Source organism: Scomber japonicus, chromosome 18 (genome assembly GCF_027409825.1).
Source record: "Scomber japonicus isolate fScoJap1 chromosome 18, fScoJap1.pri, whole genome shotgun sequence".
NCBI lineage: Eukaryota > Metazoa > Chordata > Actinopteri > Scombriformes > Scombridae > Scomber > Scomber japonicus.
In genome coordinates this window covers 21548116-21574698 of record NC_070595.1, presented here as the reverse complement: position 1 = coordinate 21574698, position 26583 = coordinate 21548116, and the positions used below count along the sequence as shown (strand labels likewise).

Genomic DNA, 26583 nt, shown 5'->3' with positions numbered 1-26583 from the left:
GTTTACTTTCATTATTTTTCTCTTCACTTGTCTGGTGTTGTGAAAAAGGTGAGTATGAAAGTGGGGCACATGCCAGTTTGGGGTTATTTAATTAGTCATTATAAACAGTATGGTTTTGAAGCCAGTGCAATTTAATCAGTTATGCAAATGCATGGCCTATATTGAAAACGTAATTATGCAGAGAGGAGAAATCTATGCAGCTTTCCTTAGGAATAATGCAACAGTGCCACCTACTGTGCAATATACTCTGAGCTGTGCTTTTTTCCTCTTTTTGTCAAATACACCTGCTGGAAACTCCCTCAGCTTGTGGATGCAATATCATCAGGCCTTTTCTCCCCCAAAATTCAATGCCAGGCTTGTTAAAGGGAACTCATGACTGCAATGCAATTTAATACTTGAACAACTTTATTTTCTTACACTGAACGATTCTACTGATGATACTGTTTTGTTGAGGTGCCCACTAGCACCCAGCTGATATTCTGATGTGTAAATGAATTGAATTGAAATTTTCAAAACATTGAGCCAGTGTCAGTAGATTCTCTTGTGATAAGAGATCAGATATTGTGGTTTCTTGGGTGTTTGCAACATCTAAAACTGTCCAGGTCAGAAAATAAAAGCATTTTTAGAAGTGAGTGTTTTTCTGTGCACACAATAGTTCAATCATTTCATTTAAAGTAGAAATAAAGAGAGAAATCCCAGAACAGGATTTACAGTAAACTTTGTTTGACCTGCAAAATGTATGTAGAAGTCTTCCATCCACCCACTGCCTCATGTATTTTATATGGAGACACTTTTAAATTCCAGCATTCTCAGTTCTCCATTTTCTAGCCTCAGTTAAAGTGATGTATGTTCACAACCATTGTCCCAGGGAGCAGGAACATGGGAACAGAAACTCCTAATGTAGGTGTCAATCTTTTTACAAAGAATAGCCCAATTTAATGACTGTAGACCTAAAGTTCACAAGATCAGTCAAGAAAGTGGACAGATTTTACAGGACCAAACAAAAATCAGGTTTGCTTCAAATATTATTTTCCAAGTACAGAAATGACATAACCACTTCTAACTTTGAAATGTGCTTTGCATTTATTAAGTCTTGAAAAAAGAAAATATCTTATATGCAAAAATGGTATATACACAATGCTTTTAACCAGAAAGGCACCAAAGACACATGAGCAATTACTTGAAGAGTCATCCTTCCTGCTTGCTCCAAAAACAAACTCATGGGTCAACTTGAGAAGGTGTGAAGTAAATCAAAACAAAATATTAACATAATTAGAGTCTTAGAGTCTTAGAGTCTAGTTTCCTGTCACAATGTAACAATCTTTATTTGAATGGTTAAAAAAGCTAATAAGACAATAGTGGTGTTGTGATAGCTAAAACATATATTATTTGTACATAAATACAATATTCTTAATGTAGCACATTTTACATGTGCATTTATTTACTCCCTTTTGTGGCTACAAATGGTCCACTGTGTGTGCAAGGGTAAACAAACAATGTGAAAAAATCCTTAATACAAAGTACTTCTGTCAAACTTTTAACATACACATTTATAATAAATTATTTTAGTACAATTTTTAGGTTGTAACTATTGGAAGCTATATCCTTGTTACTGCTATAGGTTAAAAATAAACTTAGTGATGATATGGCTGTGATTGTCCGAACATTAAAGTATTTGTATAGTTGTGTGCATGTGGTATACCATGACAGGACCTCACAAATAGCTGAAAACCAAAAATGTAGCATTCTTCCCCAAACTGCACTAATTACCTGGAAGACACCTCAAGATCTTCATTCCAAGCTGAAGCAGAGTGATGGCGCCACACATCTTCACAAGTGCTATTGAAGCTAGAAAGTGGCACGTTTGAGAGAAATGTGGAACTGAAACAGCTCGTATATATTTTAGGTTAATCTGTGAACAGAGTAGGTAACTTCCTCCTTAGTGTTATTGGTAACGAACACTCAGTGTAAAGATGGCTGCAGCACTCATCTTCCACCTTTCCTTCATCTTCCTCTCACATTCAGAGGCTAATGCCTTATGAGGCTGTGGAACAAGGCAAGCGCTCGTACCATGATGGTGCTTAAAATCCATGCAACACTTATTAACCACAACCAAAAAATTATTGACATGATATCAAAAAGTGAAATAACCTTGTGGTTCAGGTGGCTTAGGTAATTGGGATTACAATAACTCAGGCTGGAATTGTAAGCCATCAGGAACATACTAGTTAGTTAGCACCACTCCTCTGCCCATGAGGGGCACCTCTCTTCAGAATTTAAAGCACCATATTTGGATCCTCCTCTGGATACACCAGTGGTCCTGCTCATAGTGCTGTGGCTTCTTTATGGCTGGTCCCATGGGAAGAACTGCATATAGTTTTGTGAAGTGATCAATTCTTCTTGTGTTCCTCATGCGTTTGTCATTTGTTTAGGGCGATGGTGACATAAGACGTTGGTATGTAGCCTTCATCACCATTGCTCCTACGGACACGGGTCCAACCATCCCCTTTGTCTTCCTCTACTACAGCCAGTACCTCCCCTTCCTGCATAGAGATGGTCCCTTCACTGGCACCTGAAAGGGAAGGAAGAGGCTAGCAAATACGTCTGTGCTAGTGATAGTTTATGCATACAAGGTTTCACATGCCCAGTTCAGCCAATGCAAATGAAGAGAAACTAGGATAAAATATTTGTCGGAAAATGAAACCTCTGACTCATGGACACTTTTGTGTCCTTAAATGGTACAGATCTCTCTTCTCAAGTACTCAAGTAGGTTCCAGAAATGTTTTCCTTTCTTATAAAAGTCAAGGAGACACAGCTTGGTTGTTTTTCTACACAGCCTCCACAAGAGACAAAAAGTGAACTACTGTGTGTGCATTTGTTTGTGTCATATCACCCTGATCATCAAATTTCCACATAGCTCACCACTGCTTCCTGAAATGCTCAAAACTTCTCACACAACACTCTTTTGACATTTAGCTAGAAAACATCCGTCTGTCTATGGTGGAAAATAATGCGTCACAGTTTTATAGCAAAGCAAGAGTCTCCCCACTACATGCCTCACGATGCATAATGTGCTCTTTAAGAATGAGGAGTAAGGTAGTCAGCAAAAGCAGCTTGTAACGTACCAGGGAAGTTGTACATGGCTGTGCATTTCCCAATAGGAGCAGTTAGCTCCTCATCCTCAAAGTCATCATCAAACTCAGCATAGATAGCTTGGGAAGGATCAGGAGTGCTTTCATCAGAGTGAGCTCCATCAGGGCTGCAGAGAAAAAGATACATTTCCTGTGTGGGCCAGACAACACCTCATTGTGTCAGACACTGTGCATGCTGATAAAAATGAGTGTTACCTGTGTACATCATGAGCTCCATTGTTGTTGAATGTATGAGCTTTATAACGCAAAGTGTCCCCTCGACCTCCTGCTTCAGCCAGCCAAGTCTGCATGACATAAGAGAGCCACAGTGAGAAGGTAGTAGAGGGGAAATAAATTAACTTCCTAAAATACTGATTAGTATGAGATGCTGTTTATGTTTTATGGGCTGCTTATTTTTAACTACTGTACTCTTGTGAAGCAGTTTGTGACCTTCCTCTGTCAAATGTGCTATACTAAATAAACTTTACTTACTACAATGTACTTAATGATAGATATATATCAGGTCATGCTCATTTGTATAGCCCATTATCATACACAATGCCCTGGGCTTTACAGGCAATTGTCCCCAACCTAGCACACTTGCTAAAAGGACAAGAGAAAATATGCAGTTACAAAACAGGGTCCAAAAAGTCTACCATAAAATATGTTGGGTCAATGCTTTTTTTTCCCCACCACAGATGCATTACCTCATACTACTGCCCAACAGAGGCCCGTTTGCTATATTATATTATGCCCAACAACACAGTATCTGCTTACCTCACTACATATTAAATAAACTGATGCTTAATTATTACATAATAAGGTACAATAAACTGCTGAGAGCTTAATGACCTAATAATGTGTGATAATTAACAACTGTAAAAGGAATTAATAAGAGCTTGGTGACATAAATATGAATGAACAATGGAGGTCAGGATTACCTCATACTTGTTGAGCTCTCCCCTGAGCCTTTCTATATTCTGGGATGTCTGGCTGATTTGGGATGCCAAACTAGCAGGGTCTCCCATTTGAGGATTTTTCTCATAAACATCTTTCATCTTCCCCAGGGCCTCACTGAAGAGAGAGAAAAAAAGAGAGAAACAAGGAAAGTGACTTTCAGTAGATAGGGGGTTCCCTGCAGAGCTCAGGGCTGAGTAAACAATTCAAGCACTCATTCAGACGCCACACTGGGTTACACACACTGGTGTGCACAGTATGCATCTTATATCCACATTCTCACCAGAGAAGTTCTGACAGAAATGGTTATTAATATGCAGAAAAATTCCCACTATACACACAAACACATGCACACACACACCTCTGATCTACTTCCTTTTGCAACTCTTTGCAAATTTCCTCTAATTTCTGTTGTAACCTCTTCCTGCGCTGCTCTGGGGGAAGATGGGCGAAGTCCTCTGTTACAGTAGGCTGAAAAAGGAAGGGAGGGTTAACACTGAAATATAACCTCATAGCATTACCACATCTGACATCTGATCAGCACGGTGAGGGAAACAGTCACCTCAACAGGAACACCACCTGCGGTTTGAGCTCAGCTCAGGCCTGATGTTTAACTGACATATATTACTTTCAAATCTCCCAGTGAACATAAATATTACCCCTAGCAACATACAGTACCATTGTTACTTGGACATATGAAATAAATATTTTGTCAGGCTTCCAATTAATGTGCAAAACCAGTGACAAAACCAAATAAATGCAGACACAATCACAAATATTTTAAAAGTAAGGTGATTCATTTCTTAAGTCTCCTTTGTGCCACCAAGCATTTTTCCCTTCCTCCACCACCAGATGGCCACCTCTTCAATACAAACTCAAGGCATTGCTGCATGATCAGTCAGTTTGGAGGTTTGTGAAAGGAAATTTTTATAATCAAATGAGCAGTTGTAATGGAAAGGTGGCCATTTACGTGTCACCCAATTCAGACCCCCACACCAGCTTTTATGTCCATATTACCGTCAGTCTCTCTGGTGTAAACTTCTAAGGGAGAAAGAAACAGTTTCAACTTAAAAGTGGTTCTTGTGTTCCACCCTAAAAACATGTGATGACCAATTTTTTAACAGATATATATATATATTAAAAATAGGGGAGGAACAGTATGATCTATGACATGACACACGTCTTAGCCCTGTGATCAGGTTTTGCAGAAGAAGTAACACAGGAAGATGTGCAAGCCCCAGTGGGTGGAGGTCTCCTAGCACATGTCTCCTGCTGACTTACCGATCTCCTGAGTGTCCGGAAGGAAGAGATTCTTGGTTTGACTGTCTTATTGATCTCCTTCAAACAGTACGACAGGGGGTCCCGGCCAAACTTGGGGGAAGGGGGTCCGTTAGCGGGCGAGGGGGCGGGGGGTGTGGAGAAAGGTGGAAGCGTGGAGGGAGAGAGCTGGGGTGGGGCGAGATCAAAATACCAGCACCCGATCATGAGGTATGCAGGTATTGGGTGGTGTACGGAATCAGCGAGGGGGGAGGGTGGGGGGGGGGGGGTGGGGGGGGTTGAAGGATAAACAGAGAGGGAAGACAGGAACAAAACAAGGTAACATGGGAAAGAAAAAGACACCGTCAACACCTTAAAGCACACCACAAAGCCAGGAAGACAACACTGGAGCAAACCCAGCACAAGATCCCAGACAGCATGAAAGCACACACACACACCACACACACACACACCACACACACACACACACACACACACCTGTTTCTTTTGCTCCAACAGACACACACAAAAAAAACAAAGCCCAAAAATAACACGGCAAGCAACCACCCACAGTTTCTCTTCCAGTGTCACAGCAGCCCAACACCTGCAGTCAAATTCAAGCCAGGTTCAAGGATGAAGTGAGCCTCTGTGAGAAACTGGGGCAGGCAGAACTAGACTAAAGTAAATGTGTATTGTTTTTATAGGTTAAAGGAAAATTTTTTGCAACATTGCTCTTATTTTCAGTTTCACCCATTATAATATTTTCCAGCCTCAATGCAGAGATGGTTTGACACTGCAAAGACACAACATTATAACAAATGTATTAGGCCATCGCTTCAATAATAATATAATCTTTATTTCTGTCACACTTCTCTCTGAAGCAACGGCGCTGTATAAATATGTCTAGGGGAGTTGCAGCACTCCTGTGTCTCTGCAGTGAAATCGTCAGTAAAAGGTTTTATAACTGAGAGGTCTTATGTCAAACAATACAAATAAGATCAATGTTACAGAGGAAAAAAAAACTTTGTTTAAGCTAAATCAGCCAATTGAACCACAATGATTCTGGCGAAAAAGTCATGTTCACAGTTCGCAAACCTGCACCATCCTCCCAGCCTGACCTATATAGATAACATGTAAAATCATATATCATGGGAGTTAGCAGTTATAAATAACCTGCTTAATTACCACAATGGAATTGAGAAAAATCGTTTTTTTTTTTTTTTTTTTTTTTTTTTTTGAGGCTTGATGAATGTCCTGTGTGACCTCTTAGAAAATACCTTAAATTAGAAACATGCTTTGGGTGAACTACTGTGTTCTGATTTTAAAATCTCTGCTTCAGCTGCATGTCTATGTGAAGAGGTGGGGGTGGGCTCTATCAGCTAAATTACATAGGAGGAGTCTTCAAAACTGAATGTCTAAGAAAGCCCTACTACAAGGTCTCTTGTGTAAATACTGAGAGCTGGAAGTACAGCACTGTTATTATGTGAACATCTACTGGGAAGGTGATACTTTACTTGAGAGTTATGGGGATCTAAGTACAGGAGAGAAGTTAAGAATGGGAATGTTTAGGGGCCAGACATAAACCAAAAGTTCACTGCAGCCAATACAGTAAGCCTCCTATTCATACTGCTACAGGCCTAATTGGGAGAGCATGACATGACATAGAGCAGTGCGCCACACACATACACAGAACAGGAACAGACTAGTGCACAGCAGAGCACAGCCAATAAGACATGCAGAGAGGAGAGAGGCACTGAACAAGCAAACACTGCAGGGAAGAGAGAAGGGATCATTTAGTGCTGCGAAAGGAGGGAGGGGGGCATTGGCTGGTTAGTGGTCAGCCACTCATATCACCAGTTTAATTTTGGACCAACTTAGACACCTCAGCAAGAGCATGATTTCCAATGTAGTACAGCTCTCTTGACCCAAATAGATATTCAAGAGCATGAATGTGCACTTGGACCTGATCCAGATTTTCTGACCTGGCAAACCTGGTGTCATCCTGATTGTTGGCACAAAGATTTTATTGTGATGTGAGACATAATGCTAGGTTCTGAGCAGGATAATAGAAGCAGTGTGTTTGTGGATGCCTGTAGAGGAAAATTCAATGTTGTTTGGGCCCCGTGCTGATGAAAGCACAAGCACAGCAGAATGCTGACTGCCAGTTGACCTATTGGAAACCACACTGCAGGGAAAGGGAGGGAGGGCGAGGGGTGGTGTGGGGTGGGGCGGGGCAAGGTTTATTCACTCGCAGTCAGGGACAGAGTCATGCAAAGTACCTGTTCTAGTGGTGTCATCATACGTGAGAAAGTTCATGTATAATACAGTGAGAATAGTGCATGCGTTATTATATTGCGCTTCAGAGATCGGAAGGGTGTACATGAGTTTGTGTAGCATGAGTGTGAAGCCACAACCATACGTCTATCTTGAGTGCTCTCATTAGAGGGGATTTCCTGGTTCTGCCTCTTAAACACTAACAGGGCCATGCAAGGAGTCACCCACTAATCTGATTAATTTGCCCACCTGCAAATGTTTCATTGCTGATCATTGATGGAAGGAATTACTAATGTATTCATTGCACAATTTCCACAATGCAAAAACTAACACTTTTGTTAGTTATTAGGCTAAATGACCCCTCTGTTAAGCGTGCTGTGTCTTACCTTACTCCTTTTACTGAAAATCCAAAAGTTTTTGCTTCTGTTCTTTCCTAGAAGTTCCATGGGGCCTTTAGGTGTGCCCAGGCTACTGTCAGATGAGGCTCTGTTGATGCCCTGACTGTAGTCCTCAAACTCCAAATCTCCAGGACGCTCAAAGCCGGACTTGTTCTGTTCTATAACAACCATCGAATCCTGTAAAAGAATGTGTACAGTTAAAACTGGGCATTATTAATCCAAACTAAATATTAAAACTCATATGGCATTTTTGTGACCAACTCACATTTCTCTCATTAACATTAGTGCCGGCCTTTGTAATGCCTTCCAGGCACTTGCCGATGATAGGCATCACATGCTTCTCTGTGTCAGAGAACAAAATGTAGCCCTGCGCCAACTTCCGAACTCGCTTCTCATCCAAGTCCTGCAATTTCTGGTGAGCAGCAGTTGACAGACAATACTGACATTAGGGTTGAGACTATAATGTGAATATTAAGATCATAGTATGATATTCTTATGGCACAGAACCTATTTTCTTCTTATTAAATATTTGGTGATTATTAAAAATATTTGTTCATGCTCAAATATAAGCCTCAAAGCCAAAGCTGTGAAGAGGGGAAACAAAAATGAATTAATGAAACTGAGGAATTAATCTCTGGTTTTGGATCTATGAGAGCTCAACTCACAATTACAGTTATCACTGTGCCAGATATTAAAGCCTACATAAATGCTGAGGGTAGGAATAGTGTCATAATGCTGTAGGAATTTCACTTACATTGAAAATGAGTGGCATATCATTAAAGTAGAACTGGTTCTGCTCCTTGTTAAATTTCTGGAGTTGGGCAGCGTAGTCGTTCTTACACTCCTCCGCTATGTGTGCTCTCATATGAGCCTGCTGTTTGGCCTACAATCACACATACAGAAGACAGGTTAACCATGTGCATCTGATTCTGCTTTTGTAGATTTTGTATTGTGAAATTGTTTCCTCAAATGTAATGTTTTTTTTCCTCCTTGTTACTTTTTCAACATCCGCTTTTGTTGCATTGATGTCTTGATCAGTCTTCTCTGCGTACTGTGCTGCACGCTCTGCTTCTCGCCACTCCCTCTCAAAGCGCTTTTTACTCTGGTGAACAGAAAGCATAAGAAAGATAGAAAGACAGACAGAAATAAAGAGAAAGAAATAAAGAGAAAGAAAAAGACCATGTTCAGTTAATTCAGCTAACCGAGGCCATTACCTGAATGAAATATGAGGGGGTTCTGCTATTTAGAGCAAGGCATTTTTCACTGTCTGTCTAAAAAGACAGATAGGGGAGGTTTCAGGGGATGGGACAGTATTATCTCCAATCATCTCTGAACAGGTCTTAGATTGATGACACAAGTCTAAAATGGGGGACTGCTTTCCACTCAGTCCATCTGTTTTTATTATAGACAAATATAGCCACCTGAAAAACCACACTAAATGTGCAGCTGTTTACTTTACAGAGAACTTTTTTCCTATTCCTAATGAATCCACATATATCCAAATATGTTTGCTTATCACAGTAGATAATATAGTCATGGTACATCAAGCATGTTGGCTGCTTCTTCAGAAAAAGGAAATATTTAAGAAAATCTCATCGAACTTTACTAAAAACTACCACTTACACTGTCAAGCTGCTTGTAGGTGCTCTCCAAACTCTGCTGGGCCTTCTTGGCCTCCATCAGATACTGCAAACATTCATAAAAATAGACAGAGTGAGAGGAGGGGAGGAGGGTCAGATGACAGAGTGAGAGTCAGCCATGTGCAGGGGCAGCCACAGAATAAACAATGACCTCCAAAAGCCACACAACATAACAGACAAGAAAACAAATACCAGTGTGTCTGGTTGAGACATCACGTCTGCAGCCCGAGCCTGAACATGGCTGCAGTGTTCTGCAATCTGACGGGACAGAGCCAAAGCATTCCTTATAGAGAAATGACACACAACTGCTCAGACCATGCTTCCCCGAGGAGACTCTAAGTAAGCCTTCCTTTCCTGCCTTTACACAGAGATCTCTACATCTCCACTCCTCCTTTAAATCTCCTTCTATTCCCCTCTCACGCTTTACACTCCTCCTCAGCAGTGTGTGCTCCAAATATCCCACATGGCATGTTCTCGAGACACTCTTGAAAATGTGGCTGTGAGCACATACCAGGATATTAGTACCATACATACACTTGATGCAAATCTTGATGTTTTCATTATTGTCGTCTACACCAGATAAAGGAGCTTGGAATGGCTCAAAACAAAAAGTAAATGATTAATTTAAAGCAAAAGTAAAGCAAAAAAACAAAAGACATAGTCATTGACAAGCTCCAGGTGAAGTTGTAAAAGTCTCTCTAAGAAGCCTGCACATAGTGTGTTTGATGTATCATTTGACCTCTGTGACACAGTGCACTCCTGGTCCTCTCCATAACAAGCTCACCGTCTTCCGTTCCTGCTTGAGCTCTTGCAGGTGCTTGGTGAGATCGATGCAAATGCTCATCATCATGTTCTCAGCAATGAGCTCTCTCTGGCCCGCGTAGTCGTTCATCTCATTCAGGATGTCCAAAAACGACTGGTAGCTGGACAACCTACCATTTAAAGAGGAGGAGAAAGGAAAGGGTGGAGAAATAAGGACAAAATGATGGGGACACTGATAAGTTGACGATTCTTCAAAGAGAAGCCAGCAATGGGCCAAGTCATGATAAGGAGCTCACAACTTCCTTATTCCTGCTTCCTTCTAGGGTCAGTTAAACGGCTCTAACAGCTTCCCAACACTCTAGCATAGATGGCACTAATAAAATTAAAAAAAAAAGATTCTTAACAGTTTGAAACGTGGTATTAATTGCAGCTTAGTTCTGTCCCCCCCAAGTGAGTGATGAACAAGTTATTAGGGCCAGGCTGGGAATCTGAATTGACCTAATTATACCCAATTTTAGCGAAATTGCTAAGAATTTAAATGTAGTTCTTTACTTTGCGGAAAAAAAAAAAACCCTACAATGTCTCACCTGCACTCTGGTTCATCTTTGCCACTCCGTTTTAGACTATATTTCTTTGAAAGGTTCCTGTGGAAAGTGAAAGTACATTACATTAATTAGTGGTCAGACACTTCTCACAAAATGTTACTTTTCACACGCAACTACTACAACTATGCTAAAATAGCTCCTCTTTTCCTGTTCTTCCTTCTTTCACTCTCCCTCTGACCACATCCTGTCTATCATGTGCCAGTCTGCTCCCACTTCCTCTCATCTCCAGCAAAGCTCAGCACTACAACAGATGTGGGCCTGCAGACTGGGAGACAACTGGGAGAGGGAGCAACATGCATAGAGAAGAAGAACATGAGAGGGGAGAAAGAGAGTGAGCACACTGCCCGCCGGAGAATGAGGCCAGTGTTTCAAGAGACAAGAGTTAGATTCTGTCCCAAAGTAGTCATAAGACCCCACAAACATTTCATAAACAGCCTTTTAAACATGCAACCATGCAAACACAAGCAAACACACACACACACACACACACACACACAACCATCTGAGGCAGCTCATATAGGAGAAAGACACAAATGAGGCCTACCTCAGTTGTTTGGCATAGTTTTGCTCAATCTCTGTCCTCTCTTTCACAAATTTCACATACTTCTCTACCAGCTCCAGTCCAGACTGTGTGTGCTTCTCAATGATGTCATATTGGTCCTGGGGAAAGGAGCACGAGAGACAAATAAGGAAAAGATATTAAGCCAACACACTGCAGGATATGAAACATCTGTTATCGTCTAGGTAAGAACCCGGGATGTTCCTCTGGTTCACTTTGAGGCCATGTAAAGGAATCTTGAATGGAGGGCAGTAAACTAAACACATCAAGGTTTGTTCCTGCATGCTGGATTCCATGAATGCTCTCCACATGTGCAGAAAATCTTGGATATGGTCTGTAAACTTCCGGATAGTCAGGGGACACAGGGTCACAACAGTGGACACGAGAAAAAAAGAGGAGATGATCTTTTGATACATATCCTGTGTGGAGTGAAATGTTAAAAACAGCAGTCTTGAATGAATTATATCAAATGAGCTTTTAAGTCTTAAGGCAAATCTTTGACCTATTTCATGTACAGCGTAAAATGTGTAATTTCTTACACAATACAATTGAATTTGCTGACTTTTTCCTTTTATGAAAGAGGTATATTGTGTTTCTCTTCCTCTTTTATGTTGAGCAATTTATGACACCTTCAAGCTCAGACAAGTCTGTTAAGAGTGATATCAGAGCCAATCTTCTCTCACTCTACACTCTGTACTCCAGGCTTTCTTTGCTGCTTCCTTTTGTATTGAGGAGGGGATTCCTGACAAGTTGGGCCAGGTTCTTTTGTACCTTTCCTCCTCTTTAAGTAAAACAAAAGAGACAAAATGAATGAGACAGTGTTTAGCCTAATTACAGAACACAGTTAGGGGGTTAAGAAACAGGCCTGTAATCCCTCACTGAAACAACGCCTAACCAAAAGGCTTTGACTAAGTGGAATTAATTGCGAAACAGAAGTAATTATATTCAATACAGCCAAGCTACATATTGTTCAATTTCAGGTAACAACAGATTTTCTTCTTGAATGTGTGAAGCTTGTTGTCCTGTATTTGACCTGCTATTAGAATGGTACTGAAAAAAGGTATGTGGCAGGATTTAAGAGTATTACTTTCTCATATGTGGCTTGACCTAAAATTAGAAAGTGACAACTCATCTATGAATGACTTAGATGAGAGCAGTAGTCTACATCCAGCATACTGATCAGAGTGCTCCCACAACCTCATCACATCAACAATAACAGACTGCAATACTGATCACTGAAGTGCACTGAATGTTGGACTAGATTCAGAATTGGAGAAAACGATGACGCGCTGATGCATTTATGTTTCATCCAGTAACGTAACCTCATGCACATAAAATAACCAAGTGTTGAAGACTGCAGGAATCAGTAAGTAAGTAAGAATAACTGTTTAAGCATGAGGCACAACTGGCAACATACAGTGCCTGTTGGTTGAGGCCTGACCTTGCGTTGTGGTTAAACTCTGAGATGCTTTAATACAAGCCACTAACATGGAAAACTGTGATAGATGAGTAATATGGAGAGGGGAAACTCAAATAATGGCAAAGTCTGAACAGCACAAATGGAGAGCAAAGATATCCTACATGTGGAAGTGCAGTGCTGTCAACTTGTACATTAGGGAAGCTAAACTGCCAGAAGGTGTTTTGCATAGAGACATGTATTATTTGCATATTCAGTTTCTGGACTGCTGATCAGTCTGTGGGAGTCTGTGTAAAAACCACTGTGGAGATTGATGGGGAGGTCAGAAATTGTAGGTATGTAGGTAAAATGTCGTAGGAGTAGCTTCTATGTAGTTTGGACAGCAAGGATTTCCCCAAATGACTATTTTACTCCTGATTCTAGTCCAAGTAACTATCAATATTGTCAGGTAAACCTGGCATACCTGATTCATCTTTTTGGGGGAGTCAGTCAGTTTCCTGCCACCTTTCACAGCACATCATATCTATCACAGCATGACACAATACTAATGTGATTCAAATGACACCCAGTCCAAGTGTTTATGCTGTCAGGGATATTTTGGGAAAGTTGTGTCCCATTGTGGCGTTAAAACACTGTGTTTCATCCATAGCTGGCTCTATAATTTTCACACCAGGGAAGAAAACAACATTTTTACTGGATTGTTTTGCTACTGCTGGCTGTTCCAATACTAAAACAGCATTTTAAAAATATTTTACAAGATCATGAATGATGTAAGTAGCCCCTTTGCTCCTTCTGAAATATCTTAGTTTGTGATCTTATCTCAAACTTCTGGAGTTTATACTGTAGGTTTTATAAGAAGTTAACCAGGCTACAAATACGGTAAGCATATCTTTCACTTATCACACACATCAGGCCTACATCAATTTATCAAGGGACACTCATTTTACCAAAAGAAGCAGCATCAGTTTAACAAAAATTCAGACACTGACATGAGCAGCTGCTGACTCTGAAAGTCTGTATGTTGGCTGCTTTATCAATGTCATACATTGAAAGTTGAAAGAGAATGAGCCCTGGATGGACTCTGTGGGCTCTTTAATAAATATGCATGTATATATAAAAATGTCTTGTCAGGCACCAATGGCTGTCATACAACTACAATTTAATTTATAGCATCCCACATCCAGTAACATTAAATTATATTTATAGATCCCTATAGACTGTGTTAAACTGATTTTCATAAATCATACATGTTTTGTATACAAACTGTGCTCTTGACAACTGTCATACAGAACAACAAACATCATGTTTCTGGTGAAATTATGGCCTACTGATTACTCATTATTGACCTACTGAAGGGGGCACCAATGAAAATGAGCTATAAGCTAACTCTGGTACAGTACATCAAATGGTAATATTTATGTACTGTACATGTTCCCAATAAACACATTTATACTACACTACTTCAGCCTTTTTGCTGCCTTTAAATTTTGTTTGACCTTCAGAGTCATTGTAACCCATTCCTTAGAAAGATTTGGTAGCATCTTTTTCTCCTCCACTCATGTCACAAATTTTGATTTGCAGGTTAAACATTGTAATTCAGCCCTGAGAATTTTAGAACTTCCACCATGGCAGAGATTTAGGCTATGTGGTGTAATAAACCCATAGGTGACTTTATGCTTCAAGACATGCTTCAAGACTGCACACTTATCTAAATCTAGCAAGCATCCAAAAACACTTAATCTTCCAATACTCCCAGTAACACCAGAGAGAAAACTGGCATGAAGTGAATGCCACATAACTGCTAAAGGAGTCACCCTGAGAGTCACCAACCTACAAGGCTTGGGTGGATGTTTCAGCCCTGAGTCACCCTGTCTTCTAGAAAATTAGGGGCCTTGCCCGACCAGACCTGCCACACTCAAGTTCTCAGGTTTGGCCTCATAGCACTCACTATGATAGCTAATGCCTAGACACACTGATCTTGCACGCCGCACACTTGTGCCTTAAAATAGCCAAGGGATTAACAACAATCAGGGGACAGATGCCATAGAGCTGAGTTGGCCCAGGGGATGAATCTCCAGCCAAACATTACCAGAACCAATTATGCCTGCAGGGCTTTGTCTAACCTGACATGAGAGGCTAATCGCCACAGAAACACACTGTACAAAACTTCAAAGAATAAAATAATAAATAATCTTTTAAAGACAAATTTGTATTTCACATTGACTTAAACTGAATAGTGGCTTTGTGTGGACAGTTTCCTGTACAATCAGTAATGCGCTGTACAGAAAACAATCCCTTAAAGAGATAGGGCCTCTGATTAATACTGTGTTGCGGATGTTTCTCTGACTCAATCAAAGTAGGGCAAAACTAATTAGGCTGTTGCACCAGCACGTACGATAGAAAAAAGGGACAGTGAACGAGGCCTAGGGGGAGACTGTAATGAGGTTGCAACCTCCCTATCCTCATCTTTGCAATGCTCCATTTTACATATTCTGGTGCTCGGAGAATGTGCACGAGTGAGTGTTTGCAAATGTGTGTGATTATCGCCATGGTGCAGTGGCTGGCACATAAACCCGTGGCAGTCGTCAAGGTAATATCATGCATGGTGGGATTATTCAGCATGGTTTGTTTAGATTCTGGATAGTGTCACTAAGAGTCTGCTCCGCACATACATTTGTCTCACTGTTGTATCCAGAATGTAGCTTAAAGCTGCTTCTCACTCTAACACCTTCATTTATTAGAAAGGGTGATAACCATGGGATTTATTGTGACCTATTAAAAAGCAGTAATCTTTAAAATTACCGGCTGAAGCAGGACATTTAACTCACTGTATCAGTCTACTGAGCCTAATAAAACTGACCTAACACATTTACTTTTATAATGACTCAATCCAAATAATGACCCCATCACATTTTGGAAAATTCAGATTTATTCAAATCTGTGCACTGCTTTTTGAATATTCAATCATGCCACTCAGGTGAACCTATAAGGCATTTCATCAGTGATGAAGCTCGTTTTCAAGGCAAATCACAGCATCTGATTTCATCTCTATGGCAGCAAGGTGTGTCAGACTGTAAACATTGTAACATCTCACTAGGTACCTCCTTTAAACACCTGTGTATATGGAGAATAAGATGTATTTTGGCCCCTTTTTGATGTATCACCATCATCTCTTATGCCTATGAAGATTCTCAGTCATCCAGATGTTTTAATATCGAGAAATATTTTGCAAATTGAACTTGTTGACCAGGTTACTTCGAGATATGATGCCGCAAATTAGGTAAACAAGGGAAAGGACTTTCTTCACAATGCAATCATGTTCTTTAAATATAAGTTACTGGGCAACTGTTTGTCTCGTGCACTGCAGATATCCAAATGGCTGACGTTACATCTCTCCTGTTCAAAAGACGGTGGAGTAACTGGGTGGATTTCAAAACCTAAAGATCCAAACAAAAGACATATCGATGTGCAAACGTGGATTCAAGATAAGCTGGAACAAAAAAGAGCAACACGTTGCAAAAGAGCAACATGTTGTTAAGCGGGCTTCTGCCACTTAATACTCTTTGTTTTACCTATTAACACTGACTGTCCGATAATAGAACCATGATCCTGAATGCACCGTCCCGCAATCAGAACCGTGCAGCCACCGAGTGCTTTCCCTGCTTCTTCAGACATTTTAGCGACTTTCTCAACTCAACACACACAAACCAAGAAAACTAGATGGTTGCCATCCTGACATCCTGTTATTATCTCAGAGAGCCAGATGATGGACTCACCCAAAGCTCTGTGCCCCAGTCCATGTTCAGCTTGTCGGCCAAGCTGTCTGACTATCCCGAATACAAAGAACTTCTCCAAAGTTATCCCAGCAGCTCGGAGGACGGCCCTGGCGAGTATAATCCTGAGGTGATAAATCCGTCAGTAACCGCTGCGCACTCGGGTTTTGTTTCCTTTAACAAATAATGTAAACCTGCATCATAATTGATTAATTAACTCTGGCTAGTAGTCGTCAGTCTAGTTTGTCCAAAAAAAAAAATTTCATAGCGAAGCAAAGATAAACTAGCTTTCATATCCGCGTCACTCCCAAATCCTAAATCTTAAAGGGGCAGTGCACTGGGCCAAACACGACACATGGCCACTGGACTGTGCTATCCTGGCAGTTTGTGTTGCCTCAAATGATAGATTTCGTTTAAACTCTCTCAGACCATGTGTGGTTTATAATATTACCCTTCTGAAGTGTCCTTGTGCAAGGCATTGAGCTGCAGTTCACATATTCAGGTAATGAATGAGTCATAATTTATAGCTGGAGACTTTACTGATTTTTCTTTTTTTATTGACGATCTGAAATGATTTATGTACATTTCTTATATACATCCAAATAAAACACGATACATTAACACTGAAGCTATTGTGTAATGTTGTTAAGAGTTAAAAAAAAAAAAAAAAAAAAAAAAAGTTTACACAGCTACAACACATAATAAACATAATAATAATAATCGAGCATTATAATAATCAGGAAACTTCTAATGGTTAACAAACTAAAAAGAATGCATAAAAATGAAAATTAAGCAATATTTACAGGTCGGTCCCCTGAAAGATAAAATTCATACCTCAATATGATTTTAGTCCCCAGAGTTGATTTGATTTTACTTATTCCACAAGTAATAAATATCCTAAACCGTTATGCCATTAGTCTTCCCATTAGACACTGGAGTCATGGGGATTTCTGATCTTTCATTTACTTTGTCAGGGAGAAAAGTATATTGTCCACGCTTTTTACTTTGAAGCTTTCTCCAGATGCAGAGGATGATGATGGTGGCGGCCACGATGCCCAATATAATAATAAAAATATATAACCAAGAGACGGAGAGAGGTGATGAACGGGAATGTGACCCAGGGAGCTTCACTGTAAGAAAAACAAGATAAAACAACATTTGTTAAGATACTTCTCACTTCTGGCTGCAAGTGATTTTTCTTAACTGAATCATGTGTATGGCAACATTAACATTTCCATAGGTGCTGAATAGAGTCACTTATAATAATAATAATAATACCTCTTAGTATGACAGATCTTGTAACCGTCCCAATTGTATTACTGGCAGTACACAAGTAAACACCATCATTGGTAGACGTGGCTCCTGTGATGCTGACGACCGTATTGCTCCCCCCAGTGGTCACATTCACATTCTTTTCAGGGTTGAACTTCCACATAATTGTTATGTTAGGGTTGCCCTTAGCACTGAAGTTAAAAGTCACATTTTCACCCAGGGTCACCTCCATAGAGTAATTTCCCTCATTAAACACAGGTGCATCTGTAAAGAGAAGGGTGAGATTTGAGACCACTACATGAGCTGCAAGATGTACTATGCTAAGAAATGTTCATTGTCAAGAAAACAATATATGTAGACAAAAACATTTTTTGTAATTCCAAACATTGAAACTTACAGGACACATTGAGATGCAGTGTATGGTCGGCGTGTCCATGCTTGTTGGTTGCTCTAAGTAAATATTTTCCACCAAAATCACTTGTCCAGAGCGGCGGGAGAGTCCCATTCTGTCCATCTTTAAACCAGGTGACACTGGGCATGGGCATTCCCGCTGGTTTACACGTAGTTTGGGGGTTATCATTCTCTTTGACATCATAGTGATCATCACAAGTAAATGAAGGACTATCTGTGAATATTGTATCAAAATTATATTTAGAACAAATGATGGCAAAAGGAAATATAAACTTAACACTTTGATACAGTACATTTGGGAATCATGTGTAGTAGTAATGAAATATACAATCAAGCAGGTCTGATGTACTCACATTCAACTGTGATATCAACAATAGTGCTGATGTTGCCAATACTATTTTTGAATACAGCTGTGTACTCTCCTGATTGAGTCCTGGTGAGAGGCTCAGACCCATTGATCAGGACTCCATTATTGTACCAATGAACAGTGGGTCGAGGGTTTCCATCAGCGTGACAGGGCACCTTATCCATACTGATATGATGCTCCACACCAGCAAAATTCTGTGGACAACTTAGGTTATGTGGCTTATCTGCAATTAAACATAAATTTAAATTAATGTAAAATGATGAATGTCTGGGATGTGTTCAGTAAGTACAAAATGGGTGAAGAAACAGATGAGATTAGAGACCACTACATGAGCTGCAAGATGTACTACGCTAAGAAATGTATTTATAATCACATATCACTTATATTCATTGTCAAGAAAACAACATATGTAGACAAAAAAAAATGTTGTAATTCCAAACATTGAAACTTACAGGACACATTGAGATGCAGTGTATGGTCGGCGTGTCCATGCTTGTTGGTTGCTCTAAGTAAATATTTTCCACCAAAAAGACTTGTCCAGAGCGGCGGGAGAGTCACATTCTGTCCATCTTTAAACCAGGTGACACTGGGCATGGGCATTCCCGCTGGTTTACACGTAGTTTGGGGGTTATCATTCTCTTTGACATCATAGTGATCGTCACAAGTAAATGAAGGACTATCTGTGAATATTGTATCAAAATTATATTTAGAACAAATGATGGCAAAAGGAAATATAAACTTAACACTTTGATAGAGTACATTTGGGAATCATGTGTAGTAGTAATGAAATATACAATCAAGCAGGTCTGATGTACTCACATTCAACTGTGATATCAACAATAGTGCTGATGTTGCCAATACTATTTTTGAATACAGCTGTGTACTCTCCTGATTGAGTCCTGGTGAGAGGCTCAGACCCATTAATCAGGACTCCCTTATTGTACCAATGAACAGTGGGTCGAGGGTTTCCATCAGCGTGACAGGGCACCTTATCCATACTGATATGATGCTCCACACCAGCAAAATTCTGTGGACAACTTAGGTTATGTGGCTTATCTGCAATTAAACATAAGGTTAGATTCATGTAAAATGGAGAATGTCTGGGATGTGTTCAGCAAGTACAAAATTGATAAGTGGAAAACTCACAGTGCACATCAGCAGTGTAAGGTGCAGATTCTTTGGAGACGGTCTCTGGTCCATTTGGTCCTAGGTGCAGCTCAGTTACGCATTTGTAATGTGTTCCATCGTAATTACTCTCAGGAGTGACGATCAAAGTAGAGGACGCATTCACTGGGGTCAAACTGGTGTCATTAAACGTTTCTGTGTGCACAACTTCACTGTCTCGGTACCACTTCACAGTGAGGTATTTTACAGGCGCTACATTGATGATTTCACATGTCAGCTCGTGCTTTGTGCCCTCCACCATCGGACGATAATCCAAGGCAGAAACTGACACTTTGTCTGGAGTCTCTGGAAACAAGAAAGTAATTGGTAAGAAAAATAAATGTAACAATACCTCTAAAAATGCAGCCACATGAATACATTAGTATATCAAGTATTTTCAGGCTTAATGTTTTATACCCCATTTCATTTCAGCATTATGCCAAACACTATCTGTTATTAACTATTCTAGGCTATTGTAAACCACCATGTCTTCCATATTTACTTTACTTCTGAAGTGCACTGCAAATATACTGTAAAGGGAGATTTTTATTTTCTGCAAGCAATAGACATTGTTAGGATGTATGTTTACTCACTATAAACAGTGATATTTGCTCTAATAAAACACTGGAGTGAATCATTCACTGTAATAAAACACTTGGGTTCAGTGTTCCAGATTTCTAGCTTGTCAACCTCCAAGGTCACAGAAGACGTTTCAGTTCTGTTGCCTCCACTTGTAGCCTCCCAGCCAAGTATCTCAAAATCCATGGCTGTTGTGCTGCAGTTGATTGAAACTGGATCTCCAAATTTCACCACAATTTCAGCAGGCATCATTGTTAGGATAGAGCAGTCTACCATTGAAAAGCAAGCATATATAGTCAGAGCTTCATTCTGGTGCACAATAAGAAAAAATAATATTTAAACAACTGAAAAGGACATAAGGATGTATACTTTTTTGATTTGATGGCATTGGGGTGGGCGTGGCCATGGTAGTTTTCACCATATGAACATGGATTTGCTTAGTCTTGTAACCCACAGGATTGGAAGCAGTGCAGGTGTAATTTGCGCTGGTGTTCACTTGATTAATATAGTGATTGTTGGTGTTTTCCAAGATATTAACCCCATCACTGGTCCAATGAAAGTGAAGAGGTGGGTTCCCGTCTGCTTCACAGTTCAGGGTGACATTATCCCCCTCTTTCACATAGATGTCATAAGTATCATTTATGTTCTTGAACTCAGGAGCATCTGAAAAGGCAATGGTAAGCCTTTTTATGATTAAACTAAATTGAAATATACAAATGTAAAGCAAGTTCTGTAATTATGAAAATTTGGCAGTAAAATATCAGTCTGGAAACAACATAATGTTTACTCACAGGACACAGAAAGAACACTGAAGTTGCTAGATGAAACAGGAGTTTGTGGTCCATTTGGCCCGAAGTCCAGTTGAGCCTCACATCTAAACTGAGCTCCATTGTCTCCTCTGCTGATGTTGACATTCAGAACAGAAGACTCACTTACAGGTGTTTTGGTTGTGTTGGTGAAAGAGTCTGTCTTGATGATGTTATTGTCTTTGTACCACCTCACAGTGAGCTTTTGAACCGGGGCAACATCGATGATATCACACTGCAGACCATATTGTGTCCCTTCCTCTGCAGGGGGGCTTATAGGAAACAACTCAACGTTCTCTGGATTCTCTATAAAAACAGATAATGGGGTTACTTTATATACTTTTTGCTCTTTTTTTCATTCTATAATAGTTATTTGAAATACTTACTGTAAATAGTGATTTGGAGGTCTTTGCTGCATGAAACAGTTTCATTCAGCTTTATTTTGCACTGGGCCTTCATATTCCAGTCTGACATTAACAGTGTCTTGAGGATGTAATATTCGTCCTCCTCAGGCTCACTGTCACCTGTCCATTGTATCCCCTCATGAACTTCTTCTCTGCTGGTGCAGTTGACATAGACTGACTCTCCATATTTTTCTATAATTTCAGGAGGCTCCAGAGAAAGAGGGTTTAGCTCGGTGGGACAATGACTGTCTGCATCTATTGATACACAAACAGAAAAGTTTTTATTGGACTTTAAAATGAGACATTCATAATTAATAAATAAATCTTCCTTTGTGCCCATAGTTATGTTTACTTGGTATATTTCCTACTGTGTGTAATGTAAGTTGTGACCAAAAAAAGATATTTGGTATATTTTTTTGTTAGCTTGGTAAATTGCTTCATTTATATAGTGCTTTTGTCCAAAGCACAATGTTTCAGCTGCTTACCCTTAGGAGGAGCCAGTGATTGAACTCCGACCTTCTGGACTGACATTCTTATTAGCAGACGGTTCACTAAACCTCCCACACCCACCCCTTTAACAACAAATATATAATTGCTGTGCACTGGAAAACAGCCCTAAAGCCACCTTTGAATCAATGGCTAAAAGAACGTTCACAAAAATAACATTTGAACATTTGTTTGAGAAAATCCAATGACTTTGAAAAGATGTGGCCCCATTTGTGGATTTCCTGAAAATGAGCCACATGTAGAATTTTTAAATACATTGAACCAAACTGCAACATAGCTTTCTTATTTATTTATTTTACTTAAGCTTAAGCTTATTGCATTCACTTTTGAAAAGTTAAAACATTTTTCTGAGTAAACTTTTCTGTATTTTAGAATTAATGAGATAATTTATCTGTTTTTGTGAGTATTTTCTGAATTAGCACGATATTTGAAGTCCTGTGAGAAACTCTAACCTGCAAGTAATGTTAACCTACTGTTGCTACTCCTAATCTATGGAAACGTATTTCTGTCACACCAGAAAAAGAAAAAAACGTCAAAACTGAACATCTAATTGTGTTATAAAGTGAAACTAATGAGAGATCTGTCTTTGTGCAACCTAAAGGAGTCACACCACAACCTGTGCGTTCCTCAACATGTGTGTTAGTGCTTGTGGGCTGTGGTGGCTCATCCTACGCCAGATCAATGAATGAATGACCCTACCCCCAGAGGGCCGCACTCACTCATCCCTTTGTATACAGCTGGATGAATGACTCCTCGTATACAGCCCCATGCATTTTAAAATCCTTCTCAGTGTAAACATACTTATCACAGTGTCATCCACTGTGCTCAATAACAGCAGAATCTCGTCATGTCTCAACTCAAACATTAAGCCTCACTTCTCCAAAATCACTCAAAAAACAGAAAAACAAAAAAAAGAGCATTTTCATTTTTTCAAGTGAATGCAATACGCGCCCGTATCTGACATAAATGTTTAAAGCAGAATAAAGACAATGTTAAAGAAAAAGAAACTCTAACATTCTAGTGGCTCAGATCACTAATGCACATCACTTTTCTGTTGAACAGTGTGAGGCTAAATAGACTTTTCAAACGGACTTGTCATGCAGGACAAACACAGGTGTAGCTGAACATTAAAAATAGCTCAGTTTCATTCACATGTCAAAAAAAGCTTACTGATTAACCATCATGCACTACACCACAGTAATACATTTTGATTCAGCCATCAATCATTTATAAAATTGCACCTGCGCTCTTCTTGCCTTGACGTGTCAAAATATCTGATGTCGAAAAGGTCTATTGCAACCCATACTATGCTGTAATACATCCAGCAGTAAGAGTTAAAGACCGTGTAAAGTGAAATCAGACATTTTCTTCTAAACACATTAAATAGGTCATAAATGTATTTCTAAAAAAGGTGTAAAAAGCATTTCAACCATTTAGATTTGAATTGTGGAGCTAGGCTTCACACACTGTGTTTCCAGATTTCTGTGTCAGGATTTAGTAGGCGGGTCTGAAATCTCCGCCGCGTTACGTAACGCGGCGGTAATTATCATAAACCCGCCCCTGCTGCTGCTGCAGTATAAATACATTCAGCGCATTAGCCTCAGTCGTTTTCCAGCTCGCTCTCAGCTAGCTAACTAGTCATGACTCCTCCTCGTGTGTGCATCTTCACTGGAAGTCGGGATTTTTGAGCAGCCCGTTGTGTCTGGTTAGAGGTGCCGTACCGACCGCCTCCCTCCCCGGCTTACGTCCTCTCGTCCCGCCGGTGCTACTGGCATTACGTGCCCGCCACCGACCGTCCCCCTCCCCGGCTTCGTGCCCGCCACCGACCGTCTCCCTCCCCGGCTTACGTCCTCTCGTCCCGCCGGCAGCAGGTGCTACTGGCATTACGTGCCCGCCACCGACCGTCTCCCTCCCCGGCTTACGTCCTCCCATCCCGCCGACAGCAGGTGCCTATATCACCGCCACCGACCGTCTCCCTCACCGGCTTACATCCTCCCATCCCGCCGACAGCAGGTGCCATCATCACCGCCACCGACATTATGTGCCCGTCAGAGAGTGTAAGTAACGTTATGTGCTTATAAGTTATAATACTGTACATGTAGGCAATTAAATGCATTTTGCTGAATGTGCAAATCCTGAAAGTGATTTTACATCATGCACCCTGTCATGTCCGTGTAATGTTAGCATGCATGTAATCGTGACATAATTTGGCCTTATTCCCTGAGCGTCATCCATCTGACAACACAATGATAATCGACAGGTAATATTTTATGTGCACCAATATAGCTATGACAAGGAATTATATGTAGACTGAGGTTTTACGTTTGTGTGTAATGTAAAACATGGACCGAGGGACACCTAAAATGAGCGTCAAAGTGGCTTCCGAGGTACCCACGAGGTGTGTGTGTGTGTGTGTGTGTGTGTGTGTGTGTGTGTGTGTATATGTATGCAGTGGTCATGATGACAGCCTAATGTCTCTTTTCCTTATTCCTGTTTTCTTTTCCCATGTACAGGTCTCAGTGTCTTCCTCCAGCATATCTGGCAGCCACTGTTCCTGTGACTTACCTTGTGCCTAGACTTGGGCGGTGTATATATATTTTTTTCAAGCCTTCATAGCTTCCAGACATTTACCTTGGTGTATGGTATTTATTACACATTTCTGGCGACTAATTTCCGTGGTGACTAAAACATTTGAAATTAAACCACTATAACAGTATGAAGCACTCAGAAAGCACCTTGGTATACTGCAACACCTTTATACCGCCCAAGCCTACTCCTGCCTCAGCCAATCTCAGGACCAGAGCTCCACCAGCCTCCATTGTAAAAGAAGTAAGTTGTGACACACACAAATATATCATTACTCAATAATACATTTATTTTACATTGGACACATTTTATAAACAAATAACAATATAAGCAAGCAATAAACTATAAATAATAAATCAATCTAAAGGGGAGGTTTAAAACCTGTGTATTCCCCATCTTCATCAGGGTACTCCTGATGAATGCGGAGGACAACACAGGAGGGGATGATAACCCGGTTGTCCTTTCCCAGGTATCCCCAGCACCAGGACACAAAACTCCTGTAGGCCAGGTAGCGAGCACGCCTGTAATAAAAAATGTAGAAAAATACTTTGATTTATATTTTTATGTACGTTTACTTTTGGTATGTTGTCCTCTGTGTAATCAAATTTGACACTGGAGCTGTCTTTCACAAAACATTATTGACATGTGTTGTCTTTTAGAAGAACCTATCTGAAACCAAACTGAACTTATTTGTTTGATTTGATGTAATAAACAAAAAGCCTTTCCCTCCACATTTTTTGTCATGTCTTACAGATTGGGACCTCAGAAGATGAGTTTGATTCATCAACCTGCAGTCTACCTCATCATATTGGCTAAATGGATGGACAAGAAAATGGACAGCAGTTTCCAAGGAATTTCCACGACCACACAGCTACATTTTCAGAAATAATAATAATAATAATAATAATAATAATAATAACAACAATAATAATAATAATAATAATATAACAGCTAAAGAATGAACCAGTATTTATTGTTTGCAATCTGTCCAACATGAGAGTTTATATATAGCTCAGGAAGATGAAGGATTAAAATGGATACAGTCAAGCATCACTCATGTGCTTTGCGTGTAAATGAAATACACTGTATACATTAGTCAACTATAATATGATTGTATAAATGATGTAAGTTTATTCCCGGGTACTAAACCTTACCTCTCTTTGAAAGGCATGTCATTTGATCAACACAAGTGTAATTTATAAATATCTGAAATCAGTAAAACAATTATTATATTGTCTACGTTACCCAGATCTTTCCTTTGCCGCCATTGGTCCATGGTCTGCCTGATAAATGTTTAGGGCATTCTGCAGGGAGTAGGGGTTCAGGCAGACTGGCTCCAAGCCTGGATGAAGAGTCATGCAGCGTGGCTCTTCAGGCAGCTCTCCACATCTACTCTGAACCTATAGGAATATGTGTAATAGGTGTTTTAGTGCTACACATCTAGTATGCTGCTGCTTATGTATTCATTATCTGAATTATTATTGTGAAAAACAGTTTGCATTTACATACAGCATTCAGCTCCTTGCAGCAGACATGTTCAACCTCTGTGGGCATTGTTCTGCATTCTCCACATGTGCACCTGCACAAGTACATTTTTAATCACAGTGTGACAAATGTTAACCATTTCAGTTGTCAGTTCAGTATGAAGCCTGGTTCAGCAAAATGACCTAATCAGTTGAAGCATATTGTCTTATTCAGCCTGTGTGTTGTAATG

General features: G+C 40.1%; 2 protein-coding genes across 4 annotated transcripts; both read right to left on the bottom strand.

The window, feature by feature from the left end:
* Positions 1–1153: 1153 nt before the first annotated feature.
* trip10a (thyroid hormone receptor interactor 10a) lies at positions 1154–17068 on the bottom strand. Of its 3 annotated transcripts, XM_053337720.1 has the most exons (16): positions 16777–17068; positions 11569–11684; positions 11007–11063; positions 10442–10589; positions 9641–9703; positions 9015–9119; positions 8772–8900; positions 8283–8429; positions 8006–8194; positions 5370–5534; positions 5106–5129; positions 4450–4559; positions 4073–4205; positions 3348–3436; positions 3126–3259; positions 1154–2572 (listed from the first exon to the last, which is right to left on the bottom strand). In XM_053337720.1, the coding sequence occupies exons 1-16, from the start codon at positions 16798–16800 to the stop codon at positions 2421–2423; spliced, it is 1785 nt and encodes a 594-aa protein (XP_053193695.1). In that variant the 5' UTR covers positions 16801–17068; the 3' UTR covers positions 1154–2420. The 3 variants fall into 3 exon arrangements, with proteins under 3 accessions (XP_053193695.1, XP_053193697.1, XP_053193698.1); XM_053337722.1 differs by lacking the exon at positions 5106–5129; XM_053337723.1 differs by lacking the exons at positions 5106–5129; positions 5370–5534.
* A 245-nt stretch (positions 17069–17313) lies between these two features.
* icam5 (intercellular adhesion molecule 5) lies at positions 17314–20287 on the bottom strand. The gene is made up of 7 exons (XM_053337724.1): positions 19970–20287; positions 19643–19879; positions 19276–19503; positions 18810–19046; positions 18443–18670; positions 18052–18309; positions 17314–17903 (listed from the first exon to the last, which is right to left on the bottom strand). Exons 1-7 carry the CDS (start codon positions 20247–20249, stop codon positions 17671–17673), a joined length of 1701 nt encoding a protein of 566 aa, XP_053193699.1. The 5' UTR covers positions 20250–20287; the 3' UTR covers positions 17314–17670.
* Positions 20288–26583: the final 6296 nt, after the last annotated feature.

Bases quoted from the DNA above. Each gene is read 5' to 3' on its own strand.
- trip10a (XM_053337720.1), bottom strand. From the start codon at position 16,800: ATGGACTGGGGCACAGAGCTTTGG. The intron at 3,437-4,072 runs GTAATCCTGACC...TATGTCATGCAG, and splicing joins GAGAGCTCAACAAGTATGAG to ACTTGGCTGGCTGAAGCAGG. The intron at 3,260-3,347 runs GTAACACTCATT...TTTTCTCTGCAG, and splicing joins GGAGCTCATGATGTACACAG to CCCTGATGGAGCTCACTCTG.
- icam5 (XM_053337724.1), bottom strand. From the start codon at position 20,249: ATGGTGGAGGGCACAAAGCACGAGCTGACATGTGAAATCATCAATGTA. The intron at 19,504-19,642 runs GTGAGTACATCA...CAATATTCACAG, and splicing joins TGTTGATATCACAGTTGAAT to ATAGTCCTTCATTTACTTGT. The intron at 19,047-19,275 runs GTAAGTTTCAAT...GTTTAATTGCAG, and splicing joins ACTGCATCTCAATGTGTCCT to ATAAGCCACATAACCTAAGT.